This window comes from Alligator sinensis, unplaced genomic scaffold (assembly GCF_000455745.1).
Source record: "Alligator sinensis unplaced genomic scaffold, ASM45574v1 scaffold365_1, whole genome shotgun sequence".
In the NCBI taxonomy this organism is placed as follows: Eukaryota; Metazoa; Chordata; order Crocodylia; family Alligatoridae; genus Alligator; species Alligator sinensis.
Window position 1 is genome coordinate 1 of NW_005842356.1, and position 27358 is coordinate 27358.

General features: G+C 41.0%; 1 protein-coding gene across 1 annotated transcript in view; it reads left to right on the forward strand.

The window, feature by feature from the left end:
• Positions 1 to 5143: 5143 nt before the first annotated feature.
• Positions 5144 to 27358, forward strand: part of PIK3C2G (phosphatidylinositol-4-phosphate 3-kinase catalytic subunit type 2 gamma) — a gene marked incomplete at its 5' end in the record, with an annotated part of 274531 nt that continues 252316 nt past the window's right edge. Inside the window, 5 exons of the mRNA XM_006029111.1 lie at positions 5144 to 5339; positions 7899 to 8021; positions 14632 to 14763; positions 25420 to 25534; positions 27060 to 27190. Coding sequence (XP_006029173.1) covers positions 5144 to 5339; positions 7899 to 8021; positions 14632 to 14763; positions 25420 to 25534; positions 27060 to 27190 — 697 coding nt within the window. The remainder of the gene's footprint in view (positions 5340 to 7898; positions 8022 to 14631; positions 14764 to 25419; positions 25535 to 27059; positions 27191 to 27358) is intronic.

A 27358-nucleotide genomic window follows, 5' to 3' on the forward strand; every position in this document is an offset into this window, starting at 1 on the left:
ATGTTCCCCACTGCCAAACTTTCCCAGCAGCGGCGCAAACTTGGGCCTATGCAGCCCGGGCCATGCAGGAAATCGCCACCCACACTCTTGGCGGTGCATGCACAGTTGGCCACAAGTGTTATGAACAGACAGACAGACTAAGCCTTTTATTATATTAGAATTACTAAATTTATTCCAGTTGATTCACTCTATATAGTATCATAACTGAGGGGGTGACCAGGGCAGCAGCCATAAGCGCCTCTTTGGAGCTTGCAAAAATAGCTGCCACCACAGTTGTGGCTGACCACATTGCTATGATTGGCACAGCACTGCTCCAGGCCTCTGGGATATTCCATATGCAAAGCTGCCCAACTACACCTCTGCCCCTATAAAATGGAGTTCATGTGTTGTGGAGAGCCTTGAACTCAGCCTTCACCTAGGCTGAATGTCATCCTGTATTCCATTTCCCAGTGATCGTGTCTATGTTAAAGTTGCTGGCAGCTGAAGCGAAATACACTGATACTTGAACTGAGGTGCATGGTTTAAACTGTGCGGGTTGCTAGCCATTAGAACAAATACCTAGGGATACAGTAGCTTAATCACTACTTGAAATTTTAAATTAATATTAGATGTCTTTCTAAAAATTAGGCTCTAATGCAACCAGTAGTAATTGAGCTGATTCAGGAACTCTGAATTCTTTGCTATGCAGGTGTGAAGACAAGCAGAGAATACTCGTTATTCCTGGCTTAATTTATAAATTATAAAAAGTCACAGGAGTATTTGGTATCATAAACAAATCACGTGATGTACTGCATCAAATCCTATATAACAATTTATAATATATAGTTAAAAAAAAGATGCTGACCAGCTATTGGGAGTAATAGATGCTTGCAAACTTGCTAAGCTGTTTGTGTCTCTAATTTTGTTAATTGATGCCTTGCTTAATAAGTGAGAACGGGGAAGAAATAGCTGACTCCATCCAAGAAGCTGCAGAGGGATTTTAAATTCAAATTTGAACCAGAAGTAAAAAGAACCAAGACAAACGGACCTGTGTCTAGGGAAATGTGTGCCTACTACTCACTCTCACATTAGTCTTAATGTTGCTCTTTAGAAATTCTTCACACATTTTCCCAAAATTATGACTGCCCAGAAAACAAGAATTCTATTTTTGTTAAAAATGTGAGCTTTTCACAACATCAGAACTAAAACTATTTCTATTGCAGTTTTGTCATGAAAAAAATGACAAGAAGAGAGAGAAATCCACTCCATAATAGCCTGATGGCATTTAGGGTGCTTATTTGTGATGTCACTCTCTAGTTTTGATAAGATATTCCATCCTGGCCCTGACATTTTTGTCAAAATCAATATATGTCTGTGAAAAATGGTGGTTGCAACCAACTATCATTTTCCCAACAGAAAAATGTATTTTGGAGAAAAAATTCTAACCTTCTGTACTCAAAATATGGGATAAGATGCAATAAAACATTCTAAGTCATTATGATGGAAGAAGCACCAGTGCTTTTCTTTTTGTGGAGCATTTTCCATTCAGTTGTGACTCTGAGACCTAAACCAGTCTGCTCACCTGCAAGATATATTTAGTGTACAATATTTAGTGTAGCCATGTGAAATTCTGCTCATCTGCTTGCCTTGTACTTGATAATTTTTCTGTCATGTAAAATAGCACATTTTCACATTTGCCCCCCCACCCCCTCCAAACACCATCTGAAGGGTGGTTGAGGTAACTTTGTAACTGTATGGTGATTTTTGCAAGGCTAGTCCAACCAATAGAGACTTTTCCAGAAGTCACACTTCAGCTCTGAATTGCTGATTTTAATCTACCATAATTCTTTCATCAGCATATAAATTGAGAATGCTATTATCATGAAGCTTATCCAGATATTGCAAGAAGTACTCTCTCCTTGACATGGTTTGTTTGATAAATAGGGCATATTCTCTTGTTCTCGGTATATTACGTTGCCCTAGAGCTTGCAACATGTGATTAGCCAAGAAATGCTGAATGGCCAAAAGATATGTTTCAACAAGTGATGGCTTATAGCAGGAATTTTATGCTCTTTCTAAGCAGTTTCACAGCTTTTTATAAGGAAATGAGAAAAGCCTGAAAATTTCAGTCATTTTAGGCTTTATCTTGCAGCCTTTGACTTCTCTAGGACTGATGACGTGTAAAGGTTTCAAGATTGCATCATCTTTACAAACTTCAGATCAGTGAAGAGTCCAGTGCCCTCCTAAATGCCAGTACTTGCATCCAGACAGCTCTCTGGTGGCTAAATTTGTCAAATGAGATGTAATATCTTTTACTGGACAACTTTGTAGTTGGCAGAGGTGTTAGATGTTAGGTCTCTGTTCAGCAAAAGCACTTGAGAATGCATTCCAGTCTCATTATGTCAGTGAGACTTCATGTCATTAAAACAAAGCATACGCAAAAGCACTCTGCTGATTCAGGTCCATAGATAGCAAAACTTTACCCCAGGTGCCCATGCATATTGACATTTGGACCTGCATTGTAATTATGAGAATATAAAGAAGTGAAGTCCAGCACAAAGCAGTTAAACTGAGACAAGGGATGCAATCTTAGGGTATGGACAGATGAACAAAGATAAGATATGTCAAGATGATAAACTCCTAGCAGGGAAGATAAGAACCAAATGTGATTTATAATATATGGGTGTTTATCCTGTTGAGATTTTGAAAATGTTGCAAAAATGTATACCCCAGTATAAACATTTATCATCTACACTTATACTATGTCTGCTAAAATTGGAAGGGATATTGATCCTCTCAGTTCAGTGTTGGAAATTAGTCAGGGTCAAAAAGAAATATCCCCTGTGCTTTAGTACTGAGGAAATAGGTATATTATAGATGTTTGTGTCTTCTTTTGGAACTTCAAATATTAATCATTCTCGGAGAAAATTATAACATAAAGTGGTCTGCCTGCTTGCCTGTCTATCTTTTTTCTTTTTATTTCATTATATTTTGTTCATATTTGTTACATTATTTTATGCAGTGCCATGTATGCATATGGTACTTTAGAGGCAAATGCAAGGAAACAAAGACTCTTTTTCAAGAGGTTTCCAGTTGAGCAGTGTATGGGCATTGAAAAGATGATGGTAACATCAGACTGCTTAAAATTTACATTGTGAAGTTTTGACAAGCATTTTTTTTAGTGTCCTGATTTTCTATTATTTGGTAGTTTAAAGGCAAGAGATCTTCAGCAAGGGTTTTTATGAGTAAAATGTCAGTGATCTTTTAGGAAAACTGCTGGAAGAAGAGTGATGTAGCTAGTTTGATTGAACAGGGCATCTGCTCCAGATGCAGACTGTAATTTTGCATCCCAGTTTGTGCCCTTTATGCCACTCCAGACATTTCTGAGTCTCAGAAATACCACAAGCACAGGAAATGTCTTGGTTGTAATAGCCCTGATGCAAGGTCTTTATATCTACCCTTTGACTCTCATGTGGTATAGAAGTACAACAGGAAGGATGAGGCCTGGTGGCAAGTGTGGCCCTTGTATCTGGGTTTTTTGATTGCCAATGAACTGGAAGATATATTGGAGGGGAACATTTACAGCTCTAGTGACAATATGTCATGGTCTGGTCTAGAAAAAACAACAATACCTGAAGTGTAAGCTCTGGTACTCCCCTTTCTTTCTCAGCATGTCCCCTACCACCATCTACAAAAAGGTATTTTACAGAGCCCTTACTACAAAAAGGAGGGGATACTTACCTTCTGTAATAATGTAGAAAGCAGACAGCCAGTGGGTATGAAGAAGCTTTTGTAGGACTTGTTTTAGGTTTGGGTGGCTTACTTTAAGCTGCCTAAGCCTAAACTACGAGTAGTGTATATAGGCATTCATCACTGCCATGAGCAGCATTGGCAGCCCAAGTTAAGTAAATTGAGGGGGTAGGGGCTGGCAAGTCTGTGGCAGAGGTTGGTGGATCTATGGCTGGGGGAGGGGAGGGCTAAAAATAGGCCAGTCAAACAGCACAGCCCTAGGGCTGAGTTTAGTGGCTGGGATTTCCCAGCCATGGAGCTGTGCTGTGAACAGGTATAGGCATTCACTGAAGCAGGTTAATTTATTTTAGATTGGGGTAATCTAGGTCAGTTGAAAGTTAGTTCACCTCTAAGGTGAACTAATTTTAGGTAGGGAGTATCAATTTTAGGATGATTTAAGCCCTCTGAATGCCTGCACATCAGGGCTTAAAACCTGCACACCTGGGCTTTAGATTGACTTAACTGTGCATACCCAATGAGTACAGAAACACAGCAAGGGACAACTGGAGCTATGAGAGAAAAGGTGTGGTGCAAATAAGAGTATAGCCCTATATTAGGTATACTTATCTCACAATCCATTCGAATATTTCTGCACCCAACACTATGGTATGACTGTTAACTATAGCTATTGCGTATCCAAGATGTAGCAGTATAGGTCTAGAGGAAAAGGCAATCGGGACCCCCAGTAGATATAATATCTTTTATTAAACCAACAAGATTTTTGCAAAAAATGTCTTTAATTGCAAGCTTTGGGCCATGAACACCCTTCATCAGGCATTGGAGAAAAGGTTGTAAATGTTCTGCTGGGTAGAAATGAAAGTTCATATTTCATAAGATTTCACAGAGGAGTCAATAGATGGAAAACTCCTCTGGGTATTCTTTTGTTGTCTGTTGCATATGCAAATACAGTTGTATCAATTATTAACATATAGGTGTATTAAACATAGATTCTTGCACTGTTTTTACCACTTCCACTGTGTTGCCAATTTCCCTGGATAAAAGAACTGCATACCTGCAGAATTTACAGAACACCTAAATAACAAATACCCTCACCGACTGAGAATTAGTATTATAGAATTAGACACTTAAATTAACATGTCTGAAGCACACAGACTTAGTGTAGTTTACAAAGTCTTCCTCTGAAAATGCTCTCATGTGATGATACTGTAATAAAAGACTGTTGATGATAAATACCAGAAAAGAGCTAAGGCTGGTTTCTGCTGCACAGATGGCTAATTGGCTTCACTAGGTAGGTTATGTCACTTTAATTAAATTTTATTAGGCAGAATTTCAAAGCCATCATTGATGGCTTAAGATAAATATGCTTCTTCATAGATGACCTGTTGCTAACCTTTATTTACTTTTCTCCCCACAGTCTTAATAGAGAACGTTGTGAGAGAGCTGTCTGCAGCCATCTCCCGCCTCATCTATGTTTACAGCAGAAGCTTTGATACAAATTTTCAGTCTGCAATAATCCCTAGCAGCCCTGTGTGTGCTGATATCAACTTGGATTCACAGCTTGGCTTCATTATTTATGCAGCCCATAACATCCCCGAAGTCTGGGTGAAAAGGTAAGAGGTGTCAGTAGTATAGCTTAAAAGAGGTCCTGCATCCTCAGATGACCATCAGATGACCTCCTGAGATCTCTTCCAACCATAATTTTCTATATTTTTATGTTGCGGATGGTTCTGCTGTGAGCAGGAGGTTGGACTACATGACCTTCTGAGGTTCCTTCCAACCTTAATTTTCTATGATTCTATGATCCTCTATCCCTTATAGTGGTTGCTGCACCCAAGAAAGATCTTTTGTGATGCCACCAAAATAGCTTGGGTTAAGTTTAAATCTATTTTGAGTAAGGAAGTTGCCCTGCGGCAGGGCCTGTACAGGAATGTCCGCAGGGCCCCTCAAAGTGTGGGGCCTGGGGCAGCCACCCCACTCGCCCACCCCTAGGGACAGCCCTGGCCAAAGGCTAGGAATAAACATGAATATGGTTCCAGGACCGTGAGCAACTCTGGGCTGAACCCTTTTTAATGGAGCCAATGAGAACTGTCCTGGATTACATGAAATTTGAATGCAGTCTTACCCCTTATATTCAGAGTAGACTTATTTACACCATGCTTATCAGACTAAGCATGTGTACTATTTTTTGTTTACAGATGTTGATGAAGTAAGTATATTTTTATTGGGCTGAGTGTATCTGATACACCAAACTCCACAGAGCAAATCAGAGGGAGAGAACTATAATAAAAATATCACAAAAAAATCTCTACCACATAGTTTATTTGTTTAAATTGTGGTCTCTTCAAATGGCTGGTTTTATGTCTTCTAAAGGGAATATTTTCCCCTTACCACACCATGCAATTGGGAGAGGGCAAATGATTACAGTCTAATGGCATTTCTTTTTATGGGGGGAAATATTATTTTCCAATTTTTTGTTAATATTTTCCCCTTGCTCCAATTTTAGCTTACATTTCAAATGGCTGATTAAAAAACAGTGGGATCATTTGTATTAGACCATCATCAAAAATAATATACCATACAACATTTAACTGTAATTAGCAGTTTATTAAAAATCTGAGAAAATTTGCTTTACTTAGAGTAATAAGGTAACACAGACTCATAATCACTGCCCTGTTTCTTCAGATGGCTCTACCATTCCTATGTTTTGCCACTAAGATGTGAAATTTCTATGCCCTTGAGGCTCCTGATTGCTTGAGCTCCATATATAGGCATAGGAGAAAATGACTCTTTGTTCTTTCTAAATATCCCTCTCCTCTCTCCAGCCTTTACAACATTCAGTGGCTAACTCAGTCTTCCTCTCTGCAGCTCTGGTACCTGCCTTTCTCTTTCTGGGGGGGGACTTGAGCAAGATGAAATAGGATTGCATTTGGGTGCCACTTAGGTGCCAGATAAATAGAATAAGATCTGTCTCTTATCTTAGAGTGTCTGTTCATTATGACACAGATGATTTATAAAGCACCATGAGTTTTTAGAGTACAATACTACTATTTAAATAATAAAACATAGGATTCAGTTTTATCAGTGCTTATTATTTGTTGAACAATCTTCTTTTTGTAAATGTTTGCAAAAGAAACATTAAAATAACATTGTTGCCACATTTAAAAAGATACAATTCCTGTTTGTTACAATAAAGTATTGAATTCTTTTTTCCTCATAAAATTCTCCCTGCAGAATCCTTTGTTCATTGAGCTAAAAAGAAGCATTTTTCATACAGTAATTTTATGATTCCTTCGAATAATCATGGAAAAGATCAACAACCACTCTTCTAAGAGAGGCAAAAGATGAACCTTGAATCCCCAAATCTTTTCAGATTAGTTGTTCACATTTGTTATTCTAGCTCTATGCTGATGCTAACAATTTTCATTCAGAATGTGTACTGAAACTGAAAGAGGAATTTTGTACAAGGTAGAATTGGTGATCTCACACTCTTTGACCATTTGGGAATGATGTCTCCTAATCTTACATTGATATTGAATATGAACCCAAAATGTTAATTATGACTAAATCTAATTAGGTGAGCATCTTAAAGACACCAGCACAGGCCCTCTTAATCATAAAAATGCCACCATGTATTAAATCTTTACAGATTTGGAAATGGAGGCAACAAAGAAGTTTACTGCTGACTGAAGTAATACAATCAGGGCTTTATTCTTGGCATATAAAGTCAATAGCAAAACTCCTTCTGATTTCAGTGATCGGGCATAATGCCGTAACATGGCCTGGGAAAGAACCCAGAAGTTCAGACTACCACTTCTGCAGGGTTGTTGGTTATACCCATGTTGGTCTAAGGATAACAGCAGCAGAGTCTCCTAATGCCTAAAGAATGGCATTTGTGCCCCAAAGCTTGCAAAGAACTTTTTTCCAATTATTTTATTTGGTCTAAGAAAAGATATCACATCTACCCAAAGAACCTTGCCTGACTACCACTTCTGACACCTAACCATAAGGGAATAATCTGTTCTTACAAAAATGTTAGCATAAGAGTCATTATTTCACTTCTTTCTATAAACAAGAACAAACCTTCCAGTTTTCTGAATAGTTAACCCTGAATTTAATCCATTAGGTATGTTAAATTGCACTTAATCATTTTAATTTCCTTTTCTTCGTAGCTACAGAGCTTTTTCTTTTTTCTGTTCATTAACTTATGGTGGGAAGACAATATATCAAATGAGGAACTGCAAAAATACACCAGTAAAAAAATCATTCTTTTTCTTGGCAAACTGGACTGAAAAGTAAGTGTTAATCTTCTTTTGAACTATTCTTGCCCATCTGATTTTACACAATGAATATTAGATTCAGAAAATGTAGGGCAGTATGACTGTCTTCTAGTTACATTGTCAGCTCACTTGACTTGCAGCAATAATATTATAAATATGCTGCTGCATCAATATCAAGTGAAAGAGAATGGATAAATTAAAAACTGGGACCATATTTCTTTAATCCAGGTCATTATTCTCGGCCCTAGTACAGGATAGAAGTTGCCTGAATCTGTGTTACATCTGGACCAAAAGGATCCTATGTATCTTCATCTTCATGTGAAAAATGGCTCTCTTTAGTCCAAGGAACCTGAAGGGAGCAGAGAAGCCAGAGAAGAAGGGAAAGCAGCCATGTTGGCTGAGGACAGTACTTTTATATCTCTTCCCACTGAACATAAACTGAATAAGAAAGCAAATGCAACTCCAGGCTGTGCCTAGTTTTCACTCACTGGGTAGTCCTGAGGGCAGAGAAGCAGTTGAGGAAACAGTCTGGTAAAAAAGCTTCAAAAAACCCACAATGCAAGGGAGCAGAGACTGAGTTTCAAGCTATTCAGACCCAGTGCAGGTGCTTGGACCCTCTGCAATAAGGTTCCTCTGCTCCCCCAAGGGACTTTTACATGAACACACACATGCTTGTAAATTGTATTTGCTTTTACTTCTTTGTGTAGAGTGTTACGCCTCAGGAAGAAGGCAGGACAGATATGCACCCTACAGACTAACTAAATAAGATATAGGCTAAGCACAGACAGTCAAGAAGCCCGAGGCTGAATTGATTCAGTCTGTGCAGGTTAGTCTAAACTGCAGAGTTTAAAATGAGAAACAACTGGACACGCATTTACTTTTGATTCAGGAATTTCAGCCGTATGCCTTCAATGGCTCAGGCCAGAAGCTGGCGGCAGGGTGGGGTGGGCAATAGAGCATAGCTGTCTAGCGCAGCTATCATGGACTGCATGTTTGCTGCTTCTTCCTGCTGCCCTCAAGGTCTCTAAGATTTGCAGGGCAAACTCACAGCAGCAGGACTCTTTCTGCTTCCATGCACAGGCAGGGGCTGCTTCCAGGTGCTTCTGGTCTTTATAGTTCACAGTCACAGCCAGCAGTACATTTGAGAAGGGGATGGGGTGTTTAACCCCCACCTCCCTGACCCCAGCTGGGGTTTGCCTGGGGAGGCAGTCCTTGCCTCTCCATACCCCCAACCCTTCTCAGGGGGAGCAGACAGGGATGGAAAGCATGATGGGATGCTGAGGGACTGTGATTTAACTTGAACACAGGAAGGGGTCTGGGACAGAAGTTTCATAAACTGGTTTGACCCAAACCCATAGTTTCATAGTTTCTATAAATCCATTAAGTCTGATACTGCATTCAACCAGGTTTATCTTAAACCAGTTTCAGCCATTTTGAAACTGGTTTAGGTACACTGAACTTCTGTTCTGTTACAGGTTTAAATCAGTTTCTGATTACTTAAATCAGTTTGTGTACCTTCTGTCTCTAGCTATACAGAAAGCATAAGCTTTTGTGAACTCTAGCTCACTTCATCGGGTGCTGTGAAAGGACAGCATTAGAGCAGTATATAAAGTAAAGTGGTTTGAATATAAAAGGTGGGAAGGGGGAGAGGTAGAGGGATAGGAAAGGAGGAAAGTGGAAGACAGACAGCTGGGAGAGGCATACAAGCAAAGAATTCAAAGGAACAAAGGCTAATCCAGATAATGAAACAAGAACACAAAATCTCTGTTTAAACCATACTTACAACTCAGTCTGTGGATGATTTCTTGTTCCACAGTGTACCATTCAAACTGGTTTTGGGATTTTTGCTGCCTGAGAACAGCTACCCTGAAGTTAGCAATGGAATGTCCAAGGTAGCTAGTGTTCTGCCACAGGCCTTTGTGTGTTTCTGCAGGTGATGTCAGATCAGTGCTCTTTCATTCTTGCCTGTAGAGATCACCCTGTCTGTCTAATATAGATAGCAAAGAGGCATTGTAATTAAGTATTAGCATATGTGACACTGGTGGAGTTGCAGGTGAGTGAACCTTGGATATTATACTTGTTACTCAGTCCAGTGATGATGTGGTCTGTATAGAAGTGGGGACAGAGCAAGAATTTGGATCCATTGCAAGGCCTAGTATCTTGTTGAGGATGGGAGTTAGTTAATCTGTTGCTTGAGAGGTGACATATGAGGTTGGGAAGTCGTCTGTAAATCAGGACAGCTTTGTTCCTCAGGTCGGTCTTAAGATGGTCAGCTTTTCCAGGAGGGTTTGGAGGTCATTAATGATAAATCTAAGGTGTTCAAGATGGGGGTTGTAGGTGACATTTAAAGGGACTCTGATGTCATTGTCCACGATTGGTATTGTAGCAGGCTTGGAGCAAGGTCTGAATATTGCTTTGTTTGATTTCGGTGGCTGCAGTTTTGGGATTGTATTGTAACTGAAGGAGTTTCTGCTCCAGATCCTTAAGGTATTCATTCCAAATGGTGCAATCAGAGCAGATATGGCTGTAATATAGAGCTTGGTTGTAGATGATGAATCTAGTGATGTGCTTAGGGTGAAAGCTGGTGGCATGAGTAGCTATGGTGGTTGATTTGTTTCCAATCCAGTGTGATGGCAATGTGGCCATTGCAAACCTTTACTATAGTGTCCAGGAAATTAATTTGTTTAGTGAAGTATTCCAGCATTAGTTTGATGGAGGAGTGGAAGCTGTTAAAGTCCTGGTGAAATTTCTCTATAGATTCTTTCCCATGTGTCCATATTATGACAGTCTCATTGAGGGGTACCAGGGAGGTGAGAGGGCAGCTGTGGAGCAAATGGGCTTCAAGCTCTGTCATAAATATTGGGGGTGCCCATGGCAGTGCCTTTAAGTGCTCCTAGGTAGCCAGTTTTGTCAGCAATTACCTTGATGTCTTATGTAGAAAACTTGGTGTGAGAAGATCACCAAACAAGTTTAACTCAAATTGTCCTTCCTCCTCCTCAGGACATGATAAGAAGGTTGGGGACTGCAGGCCAATAGAGTCCCAAGCAGAAAAGCAAGAAACACTCCAGAAATAGTTTCTTGGGGGCACAGAAAGCAATGAGCAACAAGAAGTCCATACCTTCATGTAGGGCAAAGATGGTTTCCTCAATTTGTTTTTTGTGAATATTTCTGACAGTGTAAGGCTATAATATTTGTTATTGTAAGCCCTATATTGTGAGACACTCAGATAAATCTATAGTAGAAGTGCAGGCAGACCAATTCTCTTACTTTGCATGTCATACCAACTGACTCTTTCTATCACCTTGTCTGCCCCTTTTTGCCTATCCTAATTGATGACAAAAACATCACAGCTGGGTATCTGCTGGCAAATGTTGCCTTTTCAATATTGAGCACTGACATTATACATTTAGTATAAGTGTAGTATGGTAAGTATGATCAAATCAGTTGACACGGTTATGGCATTTAAATGATAAAAAGCTAATAATTTTACTAAATACCTGGTACTGTATATTTTATTGTAGTTCTAAGTTTGATTAGGCTTTTTAAAAATGCAGCCTAAGATAAGTATTTGGTAAGTCTGTTTTCTAAAGTACTTTATTTTTATCATTTTCTTAATACATTCATTTCTTATCAGAAGTTCGAAGAAAATTATTTGCTGGTGTATATTTAAGTCTAGAGAGAATCAGAATTATCTGAAGGGAAGACAAAGTAAATAGAGTTGTTCTTTATCAAAAGAAATTAATCCTGATGGGATTTTTGGTTTGCCATAGAATTCTGATTCCCAGCAGTGCAACTGTATAACTAATATGGTCAAGAGAGATAAAGAATATAGACATGTAATAATTGTATCACTAGCAAATGATAGGGATAGAAGTTTTTATGATGTTAATATTGCATGTGCATCTTTTAGTAGCACTAATAATGAAGTTGCATACATGTGATGTGGCCAGAGACTTCTATTATTTTGGTTACATCATAAGGGAATATTCGATTTAACCCCGAGCTTCCAAAAATAGCTGGGGGTTAATTGTACAAAATTTCAACATTATAGCTGATTTGGAAATTGGTTCGGACATTTCAGTAGAAACCAAGGTACTCCAGTGTGCATTCAGAGCAACTCTCCTGAAAGCAATGGCATTTTGGCAGATTTACAATGATTTGAGGTAGAATCCTGCTCTTGCTTATGTAAATTGTGTAAATTCCACTGCCCCTCTATCCAGTCTTCACTAGCTCTAGCCTTAATGCTTTAATGTTTCAGTGGAGTTTCCTATAGTTGTTTACTCCTTTGAGGAATGACTATACATATTTTTAAAAGCACCAACAATTGTATCATTCCATTAAACAATGTAGAATGACAGAAATTCTTCACTGTATAATTTAGATTTATCTCAAGTTTTTAAAGTTCAAGCTAGTCCAGATTTGTACTTTCTGAAATGCTTGCTTTGCCTCTGGAAGTTGCTCTTTTAGCCCTGAGTTCTGATTATTGATTCTGTACATGTAGAAAATGTAATTAATTTCCATTTCTAGTTGATAAATCTGACTCTGCAATGTTCTCAGCAAAAATCAAAAATGCCCTTTTGAACATGTACTTGCATTTCAGGAAAAAGAGAAAATAAAGCTTTGCAGAGCTCTGAACTAGTGACTTGCAGAGTTGCCTTCTGTATGCAAATACCTTATTTATTTGAATTCATGCAAACTAATATTTTAAACTAGCTTATACAACTTCTGAAAAAAATTAAGCAGCCAACATGTTCATGATAATTACAAACATGAAATGAAGCTAATGTATACAGATTTACTGAAAATGCTGTGACTTGCATTGCTTTTAAAACTATCTCTATTTTTAAAATGTGTTTTGAAAAAAAACAAAGGCATAAGAATACAGCTGGGCACCTGGGGCAGCTGTGACACATGAGGGGCAGCAGTGACTTATGACTGCCACTGTGCTGCCAGTGTGATTGAGTGGTGACAGTTGCTTCATTTTTTTCCCCTGCACCCCTGCCCCCATGTTGGTACCCAGGGCAGTTGCCCTGGTTGTCCCACACTAATTATTCCACTGGAAAAAACATTTGTGATGCATGCATAAATTAGAAAATGGCATCACATTGTGCCCAGGATATATGCACATAGTTGGTTTCAACAGAAGCTGTCCGTGACCAGGTCACAAAATCCTTGGACACAGGTGTCACTGTGGACGTAGTCTTTCTGGACTTTAGGAAGGCCTTCGACACTGTCTCACAACCCATTCTTGTTAAAAAATTAGGAGATTGTGGTGTCGATGCCTACACAGTCAGATGGGTCACCAGTTGGCTGGAGGGCTGCACCCAGAGAGTGGTGATGGACGGGTCATTTTCAACCTGGAGGAATGTGGGCACTGGAGTCCCACAGGGCTCAGTCTTCAGGCCCACGCTGTTCAACATCTTCATCAGCGACTTGGATGAGGGATTGAAAAGCACCTTATTCAAATTTGCAGATGACACTAAGATGTGGGAAGAGGTGGGCACACTAGAAGGGAGGGACAGGCTGCAACCGGTTCTGGACAGGTTACAGGGGTGGGCGGAAGAGAATAAGATGGGATTCAATACTGACAAGTGCAAGGTACTGCACCTTGGGAGGAAGAACCAGCAGCATACCTACAGGCTGGGGAACTCCTTCTCATCAGCACAGAGGCAGAAAAGGATCTTGGAGTCATTATAGACTCCAAGACGAACATGGGCCACCAATGTGAGGACGCAGTCAGGAAGGCTAACCGAACTTTGTCATGCATCCACAGACGCATCACAAGCGGGTCCAATGAGTCAGAGGTCAGCAGGGCAGGCCCTACAAGGAGAGGCTATGGGACCTGAACCTGTTCAGCTTCCACAAGAGAAGGCTGAGAGGGGATCTGGTGGCCATCTATAAACTGGCCAAGGGGGACCAGCAGGCTATGGGGGAGTCCCTGTTCCCCCAAGCACTACTGGGAGTAACAAGGAATAAGGGCCATAAGTTGACGGAGAGTAGATTCAGACTAGATAATCAGGAGGCACTACTTCACAGTCAGGGTGGCTAGGATCTGGAACCAACTTCCAAGGGAAGTGGTGATCACTCCTACTCTGGGGGTCTTTAAAAGGAGGCTAGATAGACACCTTGCCGGGGTCGTTTCACCCCAGCATCCTTTCCTGCCCATGGCAGGGGATTAGACTTGATGACCTGCTCAGGTCCCTTCTGACCCTACCAATATGAAACTATGTTTCTCTGAGAGAAAAAGTTAACCCATTATCATGAGTTTATAACCCATTTTTCATTCACTTTCTAATCTAAAATGGTTCATATTAACTGAATGGCTTTTGCATGCAGCACTAAAACCAAATTTAGTCCTCCCCTTCTCTTAGTGATTGATCATTTGGTGGATTAGACTGTAGGAGCTACCTCTCCTGTAATGTGACTTGAGGTTAACTGTGCAGCCACAATGTAAAATAGATATATTAGTTGCATTTTCTTTCAAAAAATTGCTCCTTTGCAGTTCATTTTTCAGTAAATTCAGTTGCAATGTACAGTAAAATGTGAAAAGTGGTAACTACACACAACAGCATTAAAGTGTGCATTCATTTATTTTATTTTTTTTCTTTTTCTGACTTTCTTTCAGGGTTACCTTTCCTCTTCGAATCAAGTCTCTTCCACGGGAAACTATATTGGCAATAAAACTATATGGGGTAAACTATGCACCTCAAAATACAGAAGTACTTGCTTGGACATGTTGTCCCTTGTATCCAAAGCAGTAAGTTCATTTGTATATGATGGCTTAGAAAATAATGTTCTTGAGCTAAGTGTTGCTCACAGCCTGGAGGGGATATGCAGAGACACAAATGCTCATTTGGGAATCTGTGCAGAACTTTATTGCCAGAAGATTGAAGCGGTAACAAACAGTAACTACTCCTAATGTGCCTTTAGCATCCTTTTGCAGGGCCCTCCCTTCTACCCAAAGCACTTTCAAGGGCTGGTTTATCTGCCATGCCTTTGGGTTGGGCTTTTCTCACAATCTGACACTTACTGAAGTGAATTCCCCTGACATGTTGAAGGTGCCTATTATCTTCAACACTCTTACTAAGACAGGCCCTCTTTTTCTTTCTGTTTACTTCCCTGTTCCCAGACCCACACTCTCATATTTCCCTAGGAGGTGAGGGTAGTTAAGGCAGGGAAGGTGGGGCACTCACCCCAGGCACCGACTATGATGGAGCACTAGGATTTGCCCCAGTACAAGTCTTTGCTATAGGAGGGGAATCTCAGGGCTGTGTATCTGGAGGGTGGGAACAAGTAGCATGGTGCTACCCTTCTCCTCTCGGGAGTACTTACCACAGCAGGGGAAGCCATGTGGTGCCAATGCCCAGCCATAGTAGTGCACAGCCAGGAGAAGGAGAGGTAGTCCAGGGATCAGCAGAATGATACTTCCCCAGGATTTGTCTTGGAAGCCCAGCCATGGCAGAGCTGACACTGCTGATGCTGAGTAGCAGCAGCGGCCACACAAGTAGATGAGACATCCCTTCTCATCAATGCTACTGTGTCACTCCCACCCCCACATCTTCTGTGGTTTTCAGAACCTTCCCTGTCCCTATCCCCACCCCAGATGCTCAGTGATCACTACATCACTGATGCTAACATAACCACAATGAACAGTCTCATTCCTGTTTTAACTTTGCCTCCTAACAAAACAAAGATGAAATATCCCTGTCACTCTAGATAAATAAAATTAAGCCAAGTTATTTTTTTAAGTACATACAATCCATCCAAAAAACAAATTAGGCCTTGCAAAGGGACTTCCATGTTGGGATGCTCAGCGTCACAGGGCTTAACTTTTAGGTCCCTGGCCTCCAGGGTGGAATCCCGCAGTCCTGAGTTAGGGACTTAGAGTGAGATTTAGAACAGTCACTTCAACTAATAGGAAGTGTTAGACCCTGACTCCATGCGGCACCCAACGACTAGGGAGATGATGATCCAATTGCTCAGAGAGCAAACACCGGCACACATCGCTAGCAACAGCTTTATTCAAAATGGAGACAGCTTCGGACTAGCTCCCAAAAAACTGGGGAGCTGTCCCGAACATTAATTCTTTCCACATTTATACACCTTGGTTCATGCTCATTAACATTAACTCCACCTTTGTCCCTCCTCTGTTCCACCCTTATTTCCTCCTATCTCAAGATCTGCCTCTGTTTACTGTTTGTTTCATTAGCATGGCATTACCTATGTATTTTACCTATTTACATGTCTTTTTGCTATGAGTGCATGCCTAAGACTTTGACCTCCACTTCCTTCGATCACTTGCCATTTCTTGCTTCATCTCCATGGTCTTACTTCTGCTTTATCTCTTGACAATAGCTGATAGGCTGCATTCTGTTCTTACACAATGAGCTATATATCTTACAACACTACCACATTATTTGGAAAATGCTTGCTTAAGCATCTTGCATTGTTACTTTTAATATATTATTCTGCCTTGTGGTTAGCAGCTTTGTTGAGCCATAGGCTATAGCTTTGTATTCAGCTGCAAATTCAGTGTTCCCCAAGATCCAAATACAGTCACCCTAACAGGAAGCATTGAAGAGAGGCCTACCCTTCTAAGTGTGAAGATGCTTGAGCTGCTTGTTAGATTTCCTCATCAAGAAAGATAATGTATGTGTTTTGCTCTCCCTTTCCTATCATATTAGCTAAGGATGCTTCTTCAGGTCAGTTTATATATTTGAAACACTGCTGTACATTTCTTTCATAACTCAAGAAAGGTAGAGATGCCTCCACTTAGGAAATAGGTAAAGTCTAACCCCTTACTCAATAAAATATTAACTAAACAAATCATCTGCACTCAGAGCCAGCCCTAGGGGATTGTGGGGCCTGGGGCAAATCATCCTGTGTGGGTCCCCCTTAACACCATACGGGGCCTATGGGACCCCTGCAAAGATAGGGCATTGGCTGGGGCAGTGTTTCCCAACCTTTCCTGTCCCATGGCACACTTACACAGGTAAATGAACATCACAGCACACCAGACAAGCGGGGAAAAGTGGAGGCTGGAATTTCCAACTGGAACACACTTAAAGAAATTCTCACCACGTGGGGCAGGGAAAACCTCAAACGTGGCAGCCACCACCAAAATGGGAGGGGCCATGGCCTCTCCGCCCAGCTCTGCGGGGCTCCCCAAAGCGCAGGGCCCGGGGCAGTTGCCCTGATTCACACACACCCCCACTCCCAAGGGACAGCTCTCTGCAATAACAAAATAAAAAAGGCCAAGTCAAAACAAGCATATGGTAAATTACTGCTTAGCAGCCTCCTTCTTGTCACAAGCTCTTCCACAATTCTTCATCCATGTTGGAACCTTAGAAATAATTCCTAGTAAATAAATGAGAAATTCAGCTGTTTTTTTGTTCAAGAATTGTGAGAGAGAAAATGTTAGAATATTTAAGAATTGCTCATTTGAAATGATAAGCCACCTGGTTCATTTCATATCAAATAAGAGAACATTCCTGTGAAAATATTCCCATCGTTTTTTAAATCTGCTTCCCAGAAATATTTTCTAGCATTTGTCCAGAAGTAGCTGTTTTATACCAACATTAGTGCCACTAAAAATCTTGGTAGAATATTTATGGAAAACAAACATCAAAGTGTTGTGAACACAGTCCAGGCAAAGTTATTTTAAAAACCTGATTATCCATATAATTTTGTTTTTGAAGTATTCAGTCAGCTGAGGTTTATGAAGGTTTTATATTTAGACTGTAAACTATATGGTTTAAAGACATTGCCCTCATCTGTCTGTAAAAACATTTAGCACTACTATGCAGGTGCCCATTACAGCTCTCATTTGAGACTACATATGCTTTGAGTACCTTAATTATAATGAAACGGTTGCTTCATGGCATCATTACAGTGCAGAATTAATGTTGTTTGGGTGCCCTACTTCTGCATTTCCATTGTCTAATATGTTTGGATTTTTTTAAATTTAACCTCAACTGTTAATTTCTTTGGTTTTGTAATGCTTGGTTTGGGGATAATTTAAGCATTCCTGTATGGTATTTTACCCTTAAATTATTGATATGATCTCTTCACCTTAACTCCATTTTCAAACATTGTTTTCCATTGGGAATTTGAATAGCAACTAACTGACACACTGGCTTGTCTAACCAGTAAGCCCCAACAGTCACTTGCTTTTATATGACAACAGGTCTTATAGATCTTATAATTTCCATAAGGATAGCACCAAGAAAGACCTCAGTAGCCTGTTGGCACCAAGAAGACTTTTTAAACTCAAGGGGCAGTTTAATAATAAGTATTTGCAACTTGAACACCAAATCTCGTTTCTAATGAAGCAGGAAAATATGTTTATCTCTTAGGCTGAATAGTTTAGAGATCCAGGCCTAATTAAGACATCAGAAATGCATCATTTTGAGCAATTTTGGAGATGTAATGTCTCCCACTGTGCCCCTTGTTCTGAGTTCACTGCTTCTAACAACACAATTAATTTTGAACCTGTATTTCCAAATCAGAGAGAACGAGCGTAATAGTAAGGGCTTTGCTTAATGCTCATAGCAAGAGTTTTGTATGCTGACTCCATAGTAGGCCGGTATTATAGCACGTAGATTTTTGCTTTGTGAGAGTGACCGAACCATGAACCTAGATAGCAGAATGTTGTAATACAGCGGAATGTGGTAAACACCAGGTGTGTTGGATCACGACTCATCCCCAAATTCTTAGCTTGAGATAACCAAATCCCTAGTTCGAGATAACGTTATTTACTCCAGACTATATAAGCTGTACATTCTTAAGTTATGGCAGTTTCTCAAACTCTGGCAAGAATCCTGACTTGCTCAGAGCCCGGCACAAGCTATCGCATCCCTGGATCGAGACACTCCGGGGCCAGGGAAACTATGTGGAGTAGCGGCTGCTACCTAGAGCCGATGTGAAGTGATCATCCTCTCTGCTCTGTCTTATTGCCTGCCTCTGTGAGTATCCTTAAATAATGCTTTGCAAGAGTGAGAACAATCGTGAGTACGTCCTTTGGTCAAGTGCAAGGAATCTTCTGAACCTAGTAGTTCATTCTAAGATAATTGGTGTGAGTAGTGGGATTCCCCTAACGTTTGACATGGACCTATTTAAGAGGCTGCAGAGGGAGAAAGGAGAGGGATCAGAAAGAAGGATGCTGGGTTGGTCCAATACTGGGTTGTGGTATGGGGTAGCAAAGGCACTCTGTAAATTGAGTCCATCTGTTTATTGGAGTAAGGAGGAGTGCCCTGTAACTCCTGTCAAGGTGCAATGGTGGGTTGAGAAGGAGCTTAAGTATGAGGGGGAGAGTGGTGCTAGACGCACTGTCCCTTGGCTGCTCTTACAGTGCTTGAACGTCTGAGAACACAAAATGCTCATCTGCAGGAACAGCTTGATCAAGCTGTCCATTGGCAGATGCGTCTGAATTTGAATGAAGCAATATTGCATGAGTTATGTTCTGAACAAGTTGATTCTGCCTCCTCTAACCGTTTCTCCTCCCCACTGGAGCTGGTCTCCCAGCCATCTAAGCTGGAGGCAGCTCCGGCGATGACAGGGATACCTTTATGGAATTCTAGGAGGATCACAGGTCAGTGGATAGATGTGGAAGAATGGGATGGGAATATATGGAGTGATGAGGGTGAACATGCCAAGAGTTTGACTGGTGGGGAGGGCCAACGTGCATTCTCACGACGAGTACATTATGATTGTACCACCCAGGGACCTACGGGAGTCAGCAGATCCCAGGAGATCAGGCAGTACACAACAGCAGAATTGGGTACCTTGGCAGAGAAATTTCAACAAGGGCTGAAAGAGGGACTGAAACCATGGATATTAAGGGTACTTGATGAAGGTGGTGCACATGTAAGTGTCACTGTAGCTGAATTGAAGGCATTAGGAAATCTGACAAGAGACACTTTATACAATGCTACAATGTGTAGTGCGCAAGCCCCAGTGGGTGCCCATGCTCCACTATTAGATTGGTGTATAGAATGCTGGATGGATAGGTGGCCAGAGAGGGGAGATCATGATGATCCAGGGCCACGGTCTTGGCAGACCATGGAGGAGGGACTGGGGATTTTGCAAGAAGAAGCAATGCAGAATCAGATGTATTGGGGGTAGGTAGGGAATGGTCCAGAGAATATGCCTTTTACATCTCAGATTGAGAATTTGTTAACTAATACTGCTCCCTCCCATTTGTGTACCCATATATCCCTCCTATTGGCAGAACGACAGGGGAAAATGGTCGGGGACATAGCTGCTACGTTGTTAGAGAATACTACTCATGTAGAGGCTGGGGGTTCACAAATGCAGGTGGTTCAGACGCAAGCAGACAAGGAGCAGGAGGGAATAAAAAACTGTTAACTCGACGGGATTTATGGATCTGGCTCATAAGCCACGGGGCGCCCAAGGAAGAAATTGATGGGCAACCAACGAAGGTTTTGGTGCAAAAGTATCAGCTGTTAAGTAGACAGAGGGCTCCGGCAGAGGGAGTCCAACCCTCAGCCCCTCCCCCCCCCCCCCCCGTTCACTCGCTACTACCCTGATTTGAAGCAGTTTCGTACTCCCCAGCCACAATGACATGATGGCCAAGGTCCCTCCTGCCAGAGTGTGAGCCTCCCCCGGCAGGGGGACTGGAGGCCGTACGCCCGGGTGATAGTGGAATGGCTGGCTGGAGGAGTTCAAACTTTTCTAGGACTATTAGATACTGGCTCTGAGATTACCATTATACCGGGAGACCCGACTAACTTGAAAGGGAAAAGATGCTTTTAGGAGGGGAATGCGTCTGTGACCGGGTGTCTGGTGACTCTGTATATTACTGTGGGACCTACCAAATGCAGATTAATGCGGGTAGTGGTATCGCCTATTCCTGAATGTATTGTAGGGATTGATGTTCTAGGGGAATGAGAAAATATCCGGGTAGGCACTCCGAACAATGTCAGACGCTTATTGGTGGGTCGTGCTAAGTGGGAACCCCTGGAACTACCGATTCCTCACCAAATTGTTAATCTTAAGCAAAGCCCTTACTATTAACAATGAGCAACATAATTTTCCTTTGCTCATCTGAATGAGTGACTTCAGAGCAAGAGGTTGAACTTGTAACGTAATACAGCTTGCGTTGTCCTTAAACTGCTGTGTTGCCTTGTGTTGTAATGAGCTGGGGAGTTTACTTTAGTTCCTATTAGAAACAAGAGCTGGGATTCCATGCAGTTCAGGGGGTTCCCATCTGGCATGGGTTTGTATAAGTGAGCAAATAAATATCAGGAAACACGTGGTAGAATTTGTTGTCACTCCTGCCCCATTTTATTCTGAAAGAGAGAATTTTTTCCCACTCATGATAGGACAACAGATAACACCACCATGCTCTTATCTGACTCTTTACATTTATAGATCTCAAAGTCCTTTAAAGTAAGGTCAGCACCATCATCCTCATTTTAGAGAGGTGGACTCTGAGGGACAGTAGTATAAAGAGTGGTGGGTGACTGGGACCCCAGCTTCAGATGCCCACTTAGAAGAAGCACATGAATGGCAGTCACTGCGACTGCTGACCTAGCTGTTATAGCCAGCCCAACTCCTGCCACCCAGGGTGCAGCACCTGGCTGTTACGCGCATAGTGGAAATGACTTGCCAAAAGTCACCTGGCAAGGTGAATGACAGAGGTAGGAAAGAATCACGTTGATGCAAAGATTGGTCATCTATGTTGAAGAGTTTGGTTTTTGCCTCTTCAGAGTTGTCCCATTATGCTGTGCCACCTATGTGTTGTGCAAGTCTCCCCATGTGTTGTGCAAGTGCTCTAGAATGAAAAAAATATAAGAGCCCTGGTACTGCCATCTACACTCCTATATAATGCTCTTTTAAACTGGCTTGGTCCTAAGGACCCGCAGGCATTGCTATTGCCTGTTGCCCATAATTCCTTGGAGGTTCTTGGTTAAAAGCTCTGCCTTAAGTGTGTAGTTTCTAAGCTTTTGTGGACATGTCTTCAAATGTTTACAGGGCCTCCCATAACACCAGACTAACTCTAGTTAAAAGCATAAGATTTATTAACATAAGCCTGCCAAGATAGTAATACCAAGTAAATCAGTAATGTGTGATCACACAAATTATTATGACTTTTGTGTATCTGTGCATATAAACAACCCCACACCTATTAAAATAATTATTTTCCTTCTGGAACACCAATTCTACATTATTCAAGAGCCTTGTGTCTGTTCTCTATTTTTTCTCATGACTTCACTGATGCCTTTTAAATACCATGATCTCTCCGTCAAACAAATGCATCCTCTCATCTGCTTTTCCTTCACTTGATTCTGTGATTCTGCTCTGTTCTCCTCCTACTTTGCTCCCAAGTTTGTCTGCCCTATTTTCTATGTTCACTACCCCACTTTCCACAACAACCACGCAACATACCTCAGCCATCATTCTTTAAATGGGTCAGGAAAATACCTGTATCTGAACTCTTGGAGAAGTTCTGATTACAATTCACATCGGAGTTCCTCAGGCCCATATATTTTTCGTTTCTTGTTCACCTCTTTTTCCTTTATGTGTTCTCCCATGGTATTAACTACCACCTCTAGACAGCCAGTTCTCACATTTTTTACTTTGAAATGTGTTCCCTCGTCACTCTTACATGTCAGATTCTGTCTCAGAGTTTTCTGCTATCTCACAGTCAGGCTCTAACGCAGAGCCATTTAGTCATGTTTTGTCATCTCTCTCTCTTGTACCCTTCGTTAGCTTCCCAGCTTTACAGTAGAGCATAAAAATCAAGCAGGCTCACTATGTTTCTTCACTTACTTCCTCCTTTTTATTTCCTCCTTTGTTTCTCTGTTTTCTCCTTATGACCCCATTTTTTTTCCTTTGAATTATCTCTCTCTCCCATCTTCTACATTTAAAATAATGTTCTACTTTTAACCCACTAATCTCTGATTTGTGATCCTTCAATCCTTAAGATTTTTTCTAAATCCTGAAGATCTTGTAAAATCTTTCCTGTCTTGTTTTCTTCATCAGTAAAATTGGCACACCTGCATTTTCATGAACACTTCCCATTCTGCATCTTGGGATATGTGTATGTGGTTCAGTGCAGTGCCAGGTGGATACTCAAGTTAACTCTAAACAATCAGCATAAAATAAAATATGAGGAGCACTGTGCTAAACTGGTTAAGTTGCTTCCAATACCCAAAATAGATTCTTTGCAGTTAGCTAGAGTACGTCTACAAGGCACTATTTTGTGCTCTGTAGATATACCCAAATTATTAGGTTTCTAGGTTAGCTCTATAGACTTTTTTAATGCGTGACATACATTTATACTACACTATAAATAATTATTAACAGTAAGTCAGTTAAGAAGGGACTTCAGTTTCCATGGCCATTAGGCGCTCAGTGGCTTACCTGCATCTGAAATGAATGCCAGTTATGGTATGTTGTTCCAACCTGAACACTAGCCTTTAGGAAATGCTTGAAAAGAAGCGGTTCATTTCATAAAGGTTACATAAGTAAACTTCAAATGGAAACAACTTTCAGTTGCAATTGATCTGGTCCTCCTTTAAACCTCTGACCTCCTACAGGTAAGAGGCGTCATATGTCACTACCAGTTTCCCTAGGATTTCTTCTTGTTCACACCACAGTGTTTCCTAACCTTCACCCCACTTCATGCCTGCAATTGCTAAAAGAAACTTTTGAAAATTATAGTCTTTGATTTTCCTGAACTTTGCTCCCCCAGTGAAATAAAGTGTTTGTGCTAACAACAACATAAAGCTTTAGCAGTGCAAAAACAGAAGTTAGACTTAAGCGTAGTTTTCCTTTGTATGATGGTTGCAAAAATGACACTGCAGGGGGTTTTTGTTTCTTCTTTCAGTGACTCCACAGCAATTTAGTTTGCAATTCAAAAGATCCATTTTTTCTGGTAGTGCAGTAAACTCACACTGGGGTCAGAAAGTCCATCTGTGTTCTTTATGCCTAGAACACCCTCACCACTAGTAAAGACTGTACTTGCAATGCTCATTGCTCTGTTTTAAGGATGCTACAGTAGGTGGGAAAAATCAAGCTCATTTTCCCACAGCTGTATAGCTAGTGCAGTGTTTAGAGTAAGAGTAATAAAAATTTACCTGTCAGTAAAAGCAGTAAGCAGTAGAAGACAAGTTCAACATAAACACATTTCTCACTTCGGCCTTCCTAACTGTTAAGATGTGAGGAAATTAAAAGGGACAGGAGACGCACTGTATCTTAATACAAGTGAGTGGATTATCTTTCTGACTCTGCTCAGTCTTCATGAATAGAACAATATCGACCTGCTATACCACTGCAGTTTATGCATTGGTGAGACATGGTAATGCATATTTCTGATCAGATTTTTTAAATGAATTTAATGATAAAAAAGATGTTGTAAATTTCCACAGACAGCTCTCATTTCCTCACTGAATATTCTTCCTCCTTTAAACAGACCCTTTCTATAAACACTTAAGTACCCATGCCCATTTTTTCCTTTCAAATGATTCTACCAGTTAGGGGACCTGACAATTGCCAGTTGTGGTAATGGGTTTCTTCTCTGTCTAATGTAGATGAATGGCTCTCCTATCATAGTATTGGAAGGGGACTCCGTATTCTTTAATATATTTACTCTACTAGATAGCTAAGCTTTAAGCACACTGGCCCAGAGGGGGTGCATCTACATGAGACATTTACTGTGGAGTAGACTAATTAGCTCAGCAGTAAACTTTGCATATCTACACATGTGCCCCTATTAGGCTGAAGTAAACTAATTACCACTGCAGCAGAATAGTACTGGTATTACAAGTACTATCCTGCTGTGGAGTTTAAGCTGCAGCAGTGGACATGAAGATACTGCCCCAGCTGGCTGGAGCACAAGGGTGCTTAAGTGAGTGGGCTGCCTGCTGGCTCATGCCTGAGCATGCTGAGCCAGGCTGAAGCAGCCCCAGGCTGGTAGGCTGATCCCTGGGGCCTCCTGGGCGTGCAATCAAATGGTGTGCCTGGGAGCAACAAACTCCGAAGCAATGAACATCAAAGTTTATTGCTTCGCATTAACTGCATGTGTAGATCTGTCACCAAGCTTAGACTGAAATGGGTCACCAAGCTTAGACTTTTGTATTAGGTCTAAATAAGGATCACATGGGAAGTCTTTGGAGCAGAGTTTCACTCTGTAGCCCCATTACTCCCAGGTTAGTGCCCCAAACACTAGATCAGGGCTTTCACTGCTAAGACTATGGGCAGAAGCTATGATCATTCACTACCAACCTAGGCCCAATTTGTACTGACAGTGTACAGCTAAAAAGCCCTTTGTTCTGTCACTTTTTCCATCAGCCATTAAGTTCTAGGTCTCCCACATTATTCATTAACACCTGTTCACCTTCTCTCCAGTACTGATGCTGTACTCTACTCTGTCTGCTAATATTTGCAGAAGGCTCATTCATGGAACTGTGTTGCTCAGCATGGCATTGTACAATCACCTTCCAACAACAATGCTCGCACCGGGTATCTGTAACACAAGTTTGCCAGCACCAGTCACACTGCAGGTAAGGATTTCTTTGGGACAAAAAGCATCTTTAAAATAAATATTGTCTGAGTCCATGTTTTTTCCACATCACAACAATTAAAAATCTTTGCTCTTCTGTTTGAAGAGAGGCCCCTGCTTCAATAATATAACCTCCTTTAGAGGGTGAGGGGAGAGTGTGATGTTACATAACAGCAACTACACATGGTAGTTTCTAGATTTAGTAAAGGCTGTGGGATTGGGAAAGGTCTGCCCAGAGAAAATTATTATTTTTATTCTATGTTCAAAAATACCCAAGGCACAAATAGCTAATGTGGTACCTGACTCACAGCGGCCTTTTCAATCTGCACTTTTATTCTGTGTACTATTGAATTGCTTCCTATTACATACATAGCATGCAACTAGCAATTAACTGAATCTTCAGAAAGATCTATGGGGGATGGAGCTACAAACAAAAGGCCATATATATCTATACTGCTCTTCATCCCAGTCAACATGATGAGTTTTCACTGATGTCAATATCAGCTGTGTGCAATCAAGGGCAGCATATGGCTTCCAAATATTGAAAAGACATTTTGTGCATCTCCAGTGTTGTCTTTTCCCCAGACTGAATTAGCAACTGTGTATTTATAGGCAAAGCCAAGAGTGTTTCATATTAAAACACTGAATTATCATCATTAGCAGATGAAACACAAAGCTAAATTGAATGAATAAATGAGGCTGGCTTATATTTAAATGGATAAGAAACAGGATTTGCTGGTCAGAAGAGTGCATTTAAGAAGCTACCTTGAAATAGCTTTCTCCTATTAATAATAAAGGAAGGCAAGACAGTAAATGGCTGCTAATTTGAAATCTCTCTCTCTGGTCAAAGAAACAGAAGAGGAAGATCCTGTCCTTCCTTGCCACCATTCTCAGACTATGTGACAGTAGCAGATGCTGTGAGTGTACTGGAAATGCTACCCAAAAAACTAGCTTTTTAAATTTGACTAGCATGTACATCCCTGGAGTTTTCTAGGGACCAGTTTTTGTTAACAGTGTTGGAGAGAGTGAATACTGGTATATACTGATTAGAAACGCTACTTTTCTGGTCCCACGGAGAATGTTTCTATCATGGTGCCAATTAGGTGTTAAAACCAGGATGGGCAGGTTGAACTGGTTTAACAAAAAAAAAGTCTGAACATCCACCTATCCCTCCAACCAAATCCTGAACAATTCTGAGCCCAAGAGTTATCCAGTCCCTGGTTGCTGCAGCTACTGCTGCTGCCACCACTACATGCTCTGCCCACCCCAGCTCTTGCTCTTAAAGCAGCAGCAACAGCTTAGTGTCCCTACACCTGGCTACTGCTGCAAGAGCATCCCTATGGGCTACTTTTATTGCCAGGTCATGGACTCCACAGGGGTGAGGAACCTCTCCTAAGTTGGCACCTGGGGCTGGTACCCCTCTCATGCATCCTTAGTTATGGTACTGCTCTTGGAGAGTTTTTGTACAGTCTCCTAATACATAAAGTATCTTTTCTTTTTTTCCTGTCCTCTCCCTTGCTTTTAAGATTGACTTTCCAGAAACTAATTTGGACTTCATTAAACCAGAGCCTGAGGAGGAAAGAAATGACCTTGAAGAGCCAACTAAAGAGTGCCTGAAGCATATCAGACAGTTTTCACAGAAGCATTCTCTCTTGCTGTAAGTCTACCCAAGTCTTTCTCATTTCTTCTTGTCTGACAGTTATGATGCAATCATTCATACTTAAGTGTATTCTTTAAAACTAGATATTTTTCAGCATCTTGAGCCTGCCTTGATTCATTTGATAAAGTAACACTACTAGATAAAGGAAAAGATGGCACCGAAGCC